Source organism: Pyricularia grisea (assembly GCF_004355905.1).
Source record: "Pyricularia grisea strain NI907 chromosome Unknown Pyricularia_grisea_NI907_Scaffold_11, whole genome shotgun sequence".
Classification (NCBI taxonomy): domain Eukaryota; kingdom Fungi; phylum Ascomycota; class Sordariomycetes; order Magnaporthales; family Pyriculariaceae; genus Pyricularia; species Pyricularia grisea.
Window position 1 is genome coordinate 139,466 of NW_022156723.1, and position 11,729 is coordinate 151,194.

The window sequence follows — 11,729 nt, forward strand, 5'->3', positions numbered from 1 at the left end:
CGCCTGATATCCATCCCCAAGTAGCTTGCCACGCCATCCACTGTGTTCATTGCACCCAAATAGTGCCTTTGAAGAACTGATGAGTTTCTATGGTCCGCAAAAAGTTGGAGCTGCTCGACCGATTGACCATTATCCCCTGTAGTAAAATTAGCATACTGTGGAAATGGTAAAGCGCTATTCTCTTACCGTTGGCTTTGACAAGGGCTTCCCTTCGTGCGCTATGAAGGCCGCCAATACCATTTACGAATCCTGCGCGCTTTGCCCAATCTGAAATATGCTGTGATACGCTACTTGAGCTTCTCGCATTGTGCTCAGAACCAGTCTTCGTCCACATGGGAAAGACTGGATGGTCTTTCAGATCATCCGCGAACGATAGGATTCGGTGGTTTCGGCCCTCTTGAGGCACAATTTGCAAGATTTCTTGCAATGAAGGATTCCCTTTTATGACTTTAGAAGAGATAATGTTTGCCAGCCAAAAGAGCATTGGTTGTGAATACAGAGGCGGCGGGCCGGAGTTTGACGATATCCTTTCGGGCATGATATGCTCTGGTCTAAGCAAAAATGAGCAATTGCACTACGGGCACTTGATGGCGGATCGACTTACTGCCTATCGTTCTTTCCTTTACAAATTGCCCTTCGTACCTTCAACTTAAGCTCAGCCTCTCCGTCTTTCCAGCCAACTAACAAGACGAGATCCTATTTCAAAGTCAGCTTTAATCAAATAATATGAGACTAAAAGAGTATTCTACCTTGTATTTTGCTCCACATAACTCTGCTACCCTAGCAGAACTGAAGCAATGTGTGTTCAATAGCTTGGCGTCGTCTACCCGATACCCCTCATGTACGTAGTCATGGAAGTCTTCGAACCATAGAAATTGATGCAATTTTACAAAATTCTCTATCGTGAGGAACGTTTGTTCTTTGCGTAGGCTCTTTAGACCAAGCTCGTCTGCTAATTCACCTTGAATATACTGCTTACAAACATTAGCATTTTATTTATATTAGCAAATCCTTTTCTGATGTTTTGAAGAAGGAACGACACACTTGATAAAGGATCAAAGAAGCACTTACATATGCCATTGAGTGTTTTATTTCTGGTGGTATACGTGCTTCATGGTATCGTTCCCACGCATTGCAAAAATGGCGCGTAAGGCATCTTAGACTATCCACTGTCGGTAGCCCATGAACTTTGTCAAGTTTACCCTTTTTCCCCAAGGCCAATGCTTTGACGAAATGCTTCATAACTCGCATGTCTCGGGGGTCCGAAGGTCCTTTTAACTGTACATAACTAAAAAAAGATTTTATTCAGTTTTAGGCACTTTAGTATAATCAAATGGCTTACTTACCAGAACCATGTGGCAAGCGCGTCGTCATAACATTTCTTGGTCTTATCACGAAGTCTTCTGCGTGATTGATTGGCACTGATTTGTGAGAGATCAGTTGGAAGCCCGTTTGCTGAAGCACGCTCCATCACGACCTCCCCGTGTGTTTTCTGTCTTTTGGTGCCCATAGTAACAAATTGCTGTGGTTTCAACTCTCAGAAGAGGGTGGATAATTCTGCTGCTGCTTGTGGAAAGCGACGTTGAAGGATGTGATGGTAATGATAGGAGTGGTTGGTGAAACGAGAGAGATTTTGGTAGGATTACCAGGAAGATTGAAGAGTTGAGGTACGAGGGCTCGCAATGTTTGAGAATCTCGTGTTGAAGCCATTGATAAAAAAAGAGAATCTGACAGATATGAGGAGGTAAGTGAGCGGTTATATACAGCTTGCAGGCCAGGGGAAATTACACCTGGCTGCCTTGTGGGTCGATATTGTGAAGAAAACATCCCTTGAAATCTTCTGGATCCATATTTGCCAAGGATAATGGGCACTTGGCTATGTGTGTGATCGTGAATTTCACGCCATAGGAACGAGGACTGTACTGCTTCTAAATATTTTTGTTGTTTCTACGTAGCAGAATGTCGGGCACTTCCAACAGTCCAGTACATGTCCGTCAAGGAACCTAACAGAATTGAGAATATGATACATCACCAATCAATTACACCTGTATCTCTTCTTCTGTATTGTGGCTTGTGACCGGAAGTGGCCTATTTTACTAGTCTCATCCTGCCTCGGATCGGGCTTGGATGTCGGTTAAAACTGCCTCGGCTTGGTATGGCACATCCGCCTCGGTCTTTAGGTGAGTTTGCGTGAGGAAGTTTGTTGCAATCAGGCAATGTATGAAGCGCCTCAAAATAGATTTTAACCATACGCAGCATTTTGCTGGCTACTTTTTGCGTTACTTTCCGTCAAAATGTTGGATTTTTTAACCAAGAATTTATTTTCAACCAAGAGAATTTCCGAAAAAATCTTATCAAAAGAAAGAAAAATGTTAATACACCAGAAATAAAACATCTTGATTCTGGACTTATTTTGGAATATTCTGCCATTTTCAAGGACCACTGTTGATCGAAATTTTTTCGGAAGACTAGTTTTGGGACACAATGGAGACAGATATTCGTCCTAGTTTTGGAGGGTCAAAATTAGGGACTAACGTACTGCTCAATTGCAGGAGCTGCTAGATTACCAAAAAAGGAATGTTGACTGAGCTACAACTGAGTGAGAGTGAACAACGCCTGAGCAGCCTGAGCAGCGACTGAGCAGCGACTGAGCAGCGACTGAACACACTGAACAACGCCTGAGTAGCCTGAACAGCCCCTGAACAAGGCGAGCCACAACTGAGTGAGGATGAACATAGCCTGAGCGCGGGTGAATTTTGCCTGAACAGCCTGAACAAAAGCGGGGCAAATCACGTGGTAGATGTCAGGGATGCAGTGGTCCAGATTCGGCGCAGATAACAAATTCTACACCCCCTTGAATCTTCGAATGTTCAATTGCTTCACCAAATCCAGGAGTGGGTTAACTATCCTGCAGGAGTCAATAACCGCGCTGCTTCTAGGTCGTAACAGCGCCAGCGAGGAAGGATTCAAAAGGGCTTTCTCTCACTAACTTCACTGATCAATGCTGCCAGGAATCAACAATTTCTATCAGAATGACAAGAAATTTTAATCTAAACTCTAGTCCATGGAGGAGGCCCTCTATTGTGGTGTTACGCTATCGATGGGGCGGCAAAACGCGGATTCCTATGTCGCATCGTAATAAATGGTGGAGGAAGTCCATGGAGTTTTCAACTTTTACATTTAGCTGTGGATCGTGGCACCACGCTAATCCCATTCAGAATGGCTTGGTTATATGTAGGGTTATAATGGTGAACCACCAAACCGTGTAGCAGTTTTGTGAAGGTGCAGGCTTTTTTGGCAGGAACCCACCACCGCCGTCACACATACCAAATTTGACGTTACGAGCGGAATGGAAACGGAGGGGTAAAAAATACAAACCATGCACAAAATTCTGACTAATTGACCAAACCCAGACATAGGTCGGGCAATTTTGGTTTATAGTAACATCGCGACATTCAAAAGGGCAAAAACAACAAAATGGGGGAGGGGGAATTAAGATTATGGGGACAAAAGGAACGAGGACGGTTGGGATAAACAAAGTGGTATTAAATATTTCCAACAAGCGAAAACTGGGGTTCGTAGACGGCGAAGTAAAGGCGGGAGACCACAGATTGAACATGTTCATTTCGATCAGTGTCGGACGCAGAGGAGCAACTTTCTAGACATTGTGTGTTTTCAAGCGCAATCATCAAATGGCGGGTTTAGGAGTCGATTTTGTGACTTTATGCATGTACCGCCATGCATTTGCCGCATGTAATAACCGTGTTCAAATACAAAACGCAACAGTGACGCGGCGCGAGCAAGCCACTGTCGAAATAATTCCTTTGCATCCAGCGTCAATCATTCAGTCTCTGGATACAGTACCAAGAGGCCCCGAGCCGTCCAGAGGCTCGATCCTAAACCCAATACTTAATTTCAACATGTTGCAACAGCTGTAACATACTTGTCCAAATTCGAGAGCCTACTTGGTCACGTGAGGTCGATGCATACGTAACGAAACCCAACAACCTCGGTAGCCTAGGCAACCATGACGGTCCCATTCCAAAATCCAAAGCTACAGCAAGCGACTTTTCCGCCACAAGGGGACCCTCTGTCTTGCAAAGCAATCCCGTCAATCGCGACACATCATCACCCATTTAAGTATGGATATGATTGTCAACACAAATCGAAGCAATCGCTACGTTCAATCGTGGCTCGACTCAATTGATCAGAGCGATACACTAATTCAGGACCCGGAGACAGCCAAGCTCGCACCCGAGCAATTTAACCCTGAAATGCCGCCGACACCACCCCCGACGTCGTCGTCGCCCTCCAAAAGAAAGAGATCCTCGGACATGCAAGATGGGAACTCAATCACCTCGAGACCTCCGTCCAAGACCGCAATGGCCTTTCGATCATTTCCCCGCCTAGCACAACCGGACGAAACGTCCAGTATAGGCTCTCTGTCGATGTCCCGCTCTCAATCGCAATGTTCAACGAGTCGCCGATCCACGAGCCCAATCAAACGAGCCCTCGATCTCAAGTTCCTTGCGAAGCCGGTCTTGTTCGAAGACTTAAGCGACAACCCGTTGGCACAACTACCTGCTGATGTACATGGCTTGTGTACTCGCGTCATGCGTGCAGCAAACAAGCTGGGAGTCATTCCTGCCGTGACACGCGAAGCGATTGAAGCGAAGATGCCCAATATGCCATTGATGGACGCTTGGTTCCGGCCGGAAACAGAGCAAAACAGACGGGAGCTTGATGCTTGGGCCGAGTGCGACGTCGAGCTTGAAGAGAGGGCATTTGATAAGACGCTTGCGCGTAGGCAATTCAGGGCCTTAGTTGCGATAAAAGAAGCTGCTGCAGAGTCGTCCAACATAGGCCGCGGCGAACTGGCATGGAACAACATGGTCCATTTCCCACTACTCCAACATGCCGTCCAATCGACATCTTACAGCCGCCGCGTTGTGTGTGAGCCTATTATGAACGCACATATCGCAAAGCAGTGGCTTCCAGAGATGGGTAGCGACAAAGGCAAAGCCGCGAAAGACTTGGTAGCTGGGGGCAAAATGGTTGACTTTGCTCTGGTGCTTGACCTACATAAACCACGGCTCGAAGATGAGGAGCTGGGTAAAGCTGTTACAAATTTATTAGCTATACAAAAATCCCAGTCTCAGACCATCAACCAGTGCAACTACGAGCCGCTTGGACTGAAACCCATCGGGGTAAGCATCGAAACCAAGACCGAGATAGCACTGACCACAGGCAGCGCACAACTTGGGATTTGGACGGCTGCATGGCATCGCCGCATCAGTGAGCTTTTGGTCATCGATCCGGCCACGGAGCGCATCGTCACATTGCCGCTTCTGCTTTGTCACGGCCATGTTTGGCGTCTTTACTTTGCTTGCGACCGGGGACAAAATATTACGATCATCGGGCCTATTGATGTCGGGTCTACAAACGATATCATCCAAATCTATTCTCTTGTGGCAGTGTTGCGCGAGCTGTGCAAATGGGTCGAGGGTCCGTTCCGCGATTGGCTTGCATACGCGATTGGGTTGAAAGAGAAGCCAGAAGAGATAGTGTAACGTTGCGTACCCCCTGTTCGGCACCCCCCCTGTTCGGCACCCTGAAAATCTAACAACGAAATGCCTACTTTTATAAACTAATTTAAATATAAAATTATCAACGGACAAAAATACAATCGTTTTCACGCTTCTCCGGTTCATCAACCTCTTCTTCATCAGCTAAAGGTTCCAAATTTTCTATATCATTTTCCTGCAATCCAATAATGTTCTGTTTGTTAACCAAAAGCTCGTTTGGATCCGGAACCACCCTCCTCCTTTTAACCGGCCGTATTGCCTCCAGTTGTGCTTCCAATAAGCTGATTTTTTGCTGGGCGCTAGCCAAAAGGGTATCTTTAGCTTCGAAGCTTTTTTGGACTTTTGCAAATAAAAGACGTGAAGTAGCGTTGGTTTTGTTGGATTGGGAAAGTTTTTGCAGTTGAAATCGGACATCTCGGGTCGTTTTAGGGGTTTTCCAAATAAGTAAAGACGGGTCGTTAATTTTTTGGGCTGGGCTTTCCGGTGTTTTATCCCTTTGCAAACCGTTGTTTTTATCTTTTATAACGTTGGCATTGCTATTTTCTAACAAAAAAGGGCTTAAAAGTGGTTTAACCAAGTTTACCGGCCATAACCCCGTTGTACGCCAACCAGATTGAATGGTTTTTGCTATAAATGCTTTTAATCTGGCTTTTCGATAACAAAGTAGGAAATTTCGTTTTCCAATAATTGTTGAACAGCAAAATTGGCTAACAAATCCAAGTTGACGTCGATAAGCTTCTTTTAACGGCCCAAAAACCGATAGATCCAATGGTTGGAGAACGTGTGACGAATGAGGGGGTAAATATAGGAGTTGAATATTGTTTTGCAAGCAAAGAAGCATAAATTCGTCCGTTATATGTGATCCATGGCCATCCAAAACTAATAACCGCTTTTCAGGGGTTAAAGGTTGGGTATACGGAATAAACACTTTTTTTAACCATTCGATAGCCGTTTCGTTATTTGTCCACCCGTTTTCGGTTGCGTGAAATTTCCAATTATCGAAAAGGCTTAAATCCGTCGGAAACCATTGTTGTTGTACGTTTTTTCCCTTAAATATAACAAGGGGAGGGAGGGCAACGCCCGTAGCCGATATACATTCGATTATAGTCGTCCAACCCCGCGTTCCGGGCTCTTTCCGTTGCAACGGCCGGATCCCGTTAAGCCCTAATACCAGGCCGTTAGATCCTTTACCTTCCATTATACCGGTTTCGTCCATATTCCAACGGTTTTCCGGTTTAATAGCGTTAATAACCGGGTTCGTAATATAAAGCCACCAAGATTTAATTACCTCGGTTGTAGCCCCATTAACCCGGGCATTTTCTATTCGCCGGGGCCTTTGGGTTTTCAAAATTGGATATCGGGCTATAAAACGGCTAACCCAATGTTTCCCAAGGCTTTTTCTTTCTCCGGCGGCCTGAAGAATTCGTTCCGCAAAATAGCGTAATTCTTAATGCGTTGGCGGAAGGCCTAACGCGGCCTGCGCAAGTACCCAATCTGCCAAATAGGTCTCCTGCTCCTGTGAAAGCCTTTGACAAAATCTTTTCGCTTGTTGAATTGACTGGGCCCCCTTTAAACGATCGTGAAGGGTACTCCGAGGAATACCCCATTTTTGCGAGGTTTTGTGAACTGATTTGCCATTTCTTATGTCAGAAATGGCAGCAAGAAGCTGATTTTCAGTGTACTGTTTCATTGGAAAGTTTGGAGCAAAAATCTTCAAAAATCAAGTTCTAGAGTGAAAAATTCGTCTAGATATTTATAAAATAAAACAAAGGGTTGACGTGGCTGAGTAGATATATTTAGGGGCCGGACTTTAGGGGGGTCGGAGATGTGGAGCCCAACGTTAAACTCAACTTGCCCAATTTCACGTGGTTATTGAGTGGCATATTGCTACGGGGATATGAATCCGCGCGCCCAATCAACCCGACCAATCCAATCACACACATCAATTTACCTGTCCTATTTAGGTTTTTTATTCCCAACAGGATTTCCACATCGTCCACCTCATCTGGTAGCGCAATAGATGGACAGGGCGTCTGTAGAATGGTCTCTCAAACTCCAGTAGAAAGAATCCGCTGTATTCCCAATCAATAATGGCCAGGACTACCAGGGCAATTTGCCGCGCGTCAATGTCAAAGAGATGGGGTAGGCCGCTGCGCAATAACATTATGTTCTGGTCGTTCGACATAATGCGGTACTGGCTGGTAGATCCCCGAGCACAGATGATATTTTAATCAAAGCAAAAAATGCCAACTAACGTTGGGTACCCCCTGTTCGGCACCCCCCCTGTTCGGCACCCAAAAATAACAACACTTTTATTTTTATCCTCCAACTTCTATTATAAATATCTCGATGAATCTTTCACTTTTGGATTTACCTTTTTCTAATCTTAATTCTCCATTTTCCAATGAAGCAATATACTGAAAACCAGCTTATATCTGCAATTAACGACGTCAATAATGGCGATCCAATTGCAAAAACCTCCCGAAAATGGGGAATACCTAGGTCTACACTTCAAAGTCGACTTAAAGGTTATCAACCTTATAAAAAAGCACAAAGCCCTTTTCAAAAGCTTTCTACGGAACAGGAAAAGCATTTGGCTGATTGGGTACTTACCCAAACAGCTTTAGGGCTTCCGCCAACGCATCAAGAATTACGCTTTTTTGCCGAACGAATTCTTCAAGCCGCCGGAGAGACAAAAGGCCTTGGAAAACGTTGGATAACTCGTTTTTTGGCTCGTTATCCAATCCTTAAAACCCAAAGGCCCCGCCGAATAGATAACGCCCGGGTTAATGGCGCTACTACGGAGGTAATTAAATCTTGGTGGTCCTATTTGAAAAATCCCGTTATCGATACTATAAAACCGGCCAACCGTTGGAATATGGACGAAACAGGTATAATGGAAGGCAAAGGATCTAATGGCCTGGTGTTAGGGCGTAATAAAATCCGGCCATTACAGCGAAAAGAGCCTGGAACGCGGGGTTGGACGAGCATAATCGAATGTGTATCAGCTACGGGGGCTGTTATACCTCCCCTCGTTATATTGAAGGGGAAAAACGTACAGCAACAATGGTTTCCAGCTGATTTAAGTCCTTTCGATACCTGGCAATTTCATGCAACCGAAAACGGGTGGACAAATAATGAAACAGGTATCGAATGGTTAAAAAAGGTGTTTATTCCAAATACCCAACCTTTAACTCCTGAAAAGCGTTTATTAGTTCTCGACGGCCACGGATCACACGTCACCGACGAGTTTATGCTTATTTGCCTCCAAAATAATATTCAGCTTTTATATTTACCTCCTCATTCGTCGCACGTTCTTCAACCGTTGGATTTATCGGTTTTTGGGCCGTTAAAGGAAGCTTATCGACGTCAACTGGGATTTGTAAACCAGTTTTGCTGTTCAACGGTTGTTGGGAAACGAAACTTTCTACTTTGCTATCGAAAAGCCAGATCAAAAGCATTTATAGCAAAAACCATTCAATCTGGTTGGCGTACGACGGGGTTATGGCCGGTGAACTTGGCAAAACCACTTTTAAACCCTTTTTTATTAGAAAATAGCAACGCCAACGTCGAAAAAGGTAAAAATCACGGCTTCCAAAGGGATAAAACACCGGAAAATCCAACCCAAAAAATTAACGACCAGTCTTTACTTATTTGGAAAACCCCTAAAACGACCCGAGATATTCGACTTCAACTACAGGAAATTTCCCGGTCCGAAAAAAGTAACGCCACTTCACGGCTTTTGTTTGCAAAAGTCCAAAAAAGCTTCGAAACCAAGGATATCTTATTGGCTGAAGCTCAGCAAAAAATCAGTTTGTTAAAAGCAAAATTGGAGGCGGTACGGCCGGTCAAAAGGAAAAGGGTAATTCCGGATCCCAACGAGCTTTTGGTCAGCAAAAAAGACGTTTATGAAGCACAGGAAAATATTAGGGACTGTTTAGAGGATTTGAACGATGGAGAAGAGGTTAGCGAACCGGGAGAGCCTGACAATGATTGTATTATTGTGCGTTGATAGGTTTACATTTAAATCGGTTTATAAAAGGGGTATTTCGTCGTTACATTTTTCAAGGGGGCCGGACTTTAGGGGGGTCGGAGATGTGGAGCCCAACGTTATAAACCAGGTGCAAGCAAGCGCAAGGTTGCCTCGACTGTACAGATAGTTTCAAGAAATACGACCATGTCATTTGGCAAAATCCTCCTGTGACCGCAGCTGCATTGGGAGGCCTCTGTGATAAGTTGTGCCTTTTTTATAGATGTAGACCGGGGAACCACCAATAAGAAAGGATGCCAAGATACCTGGGTATTTCGTTTACAAGCTCTCCCTTTCTCCAACTGGTTACCGTTTCGGGGCGTATGGTAGGTTGGAGTTATTGCAGGGAGGTTCAAAGGTAGGACGGAAATTCGGGGGGGAGGTTTAATGCTGGATTTTTGAGGGGTGCGTTTTGTGACGGGCTCGTTTTTATTGGCCTTTACCTCCACGGATAACATGTGGTAGCATTCCGGCAATCAACAAGGATACATTTGTGCCGATTCGCACCCTGCAACACTCTTCGCCCCAGCTGCTTCATCATAATCAAACCTGGCCTAACATGCAACGAATTTCTTTGGTAAAAAGCTATAACAAATTTTAGCCCACCGCAGTACTTTCAAAGAAACCCAACCTTTGCACAGCCGCATTGGTGAATCATGGCAAGTAAAGGCAACCCCCAACGACGCATCTGGCCTAAGATGTCGCGGCTGATTGGGCTCAAGCAATTCCAGGGGTGGGTATTCCCAGCAGAGAGTGAAGCCATAAACAAATGCCAACCGTTATCATTGCTAAACTTTTAGGCGCAGTATTTCCAGACTTTGACCCATAGCATCGCTCTTTTTGGTTTCCTGTCGGCCCCACACCTTGTGCAGCTCCATAGCCCCAAACAAAGAACGATACATGGTAAAAGAAAAGGTAGAGTCCGATCAATAATACAACACAGTCTTCTGAATGCAGTTATTTGCTTTGTTATTCCCTTTGCTAACTATCTACGAGTTCAGGAGGGGGCATGTCTGCGGTCAATATAAAGATAGCCTGTTCGTTCATGAGCAGACAGCGAGTCAGTAAGTCACGTGTGTAAGCACGTGACGTTAGGAACACGGAGACGAATTTTCAACACATTCTGCGATCACGTAGATAGGGGTTGGATAGAATACGGTTAATTTGTTATATTTTTTTACCGATCGCAGCGATCATACGATTCTATCAACAACCTCTTTACTTATTTGGAAAACCCCTTACACGACCCGAGATATTCGACTTCAACTGCGAAAAATTTCCCAATCCGACAAAACAACGCCACGTCCCGGCTTTTGTTTGGCATCGCATTAGATTTGAACCTGCCGACTCAATATGCCGCTGAGCACGGGCTTTTTAATCAGTGGTGCGCTAAGCCAATAGTAACTGGAGCATATTTCTTTCCTCGCAGATAAATATTCCCGTGGTACGGGAATTTCCATGCACGACCAGAATAGGAAATTGAGTCGAAATATGTTTGCAGGCCCTGACATGCGAGCGGGCTCTTTTACTGCAGTTGTCGCCTTGCTCATATTTATAGAAAACGGGTAACTTTAGGGCTTCGCCACAACATCCGTCACGCCACATTCTGCGGAACTAGTAATAGAGGTAGCCGTTATAAGGTTATCCACCGCAGCTTGCGAAGACATTAAAATGAAGCAATTGCCCTCTGTTCACATCCGCACATCCGTCGGTGCTGGATGCTTCCTCATCTTCACCATCCATTACTGCGGCGCCTTCCTCGCTTCTCTTTTATTTTCCATGGCACTGCGGTAGAAGGTTGTTCGGCCCGATGTCAAATTATGAACCGCCCTTAAACGACAAACCGCCCATTTCGAATCCATTAACGTTGCGTACCCCACCCCTCCCACCCCCAAACTAACTGGCAATTACAAAAATCGAATATCAAAAAACGTTGTTTTCAATCCGATTTAAATACAAGAGCTGATTTTCGTAACCCATTAGGTCTTTTGTTCTTGGTTTCCTTTTGCATCTCCAAGTATGTTCTAATTAATGTGTCTACCTAGTCCTTAAAATCTCTGGATTTTTCCATGTCCCATTAAAGAGCAGCTTTGCTACGCTAGGATATTTTATGA

At 44.9% G+C, this 11,729-nt stretch overlaps 1 protein-coding gene across 1 annotated transcript; it reads left to right on the forward strand.

Moving 5' to 3' along the window:
• Positions 1 to 4,142: 4,142 nt before the first annotated feature.
• PgNI_12263 (uncharacterized protein) lies at positions 4,143 to 5,570 on the forward strand (the record flags this gene model as incomplete). Its single annotated transcript, XM_031132217.1, has 1 exon — positions 4,143 to 5,570. The coding sequence occupies one exon, from the start codon at positions 4,143 to 4,145 to the stop codon at positions 5,568 to 5,570; it is 1,428 nt and encodes a 475-aa protein (XP_030976248.1).
• Between the last annotated feature and the right edge of the window lie 6,159 nt (positions 5,571 to 11,729).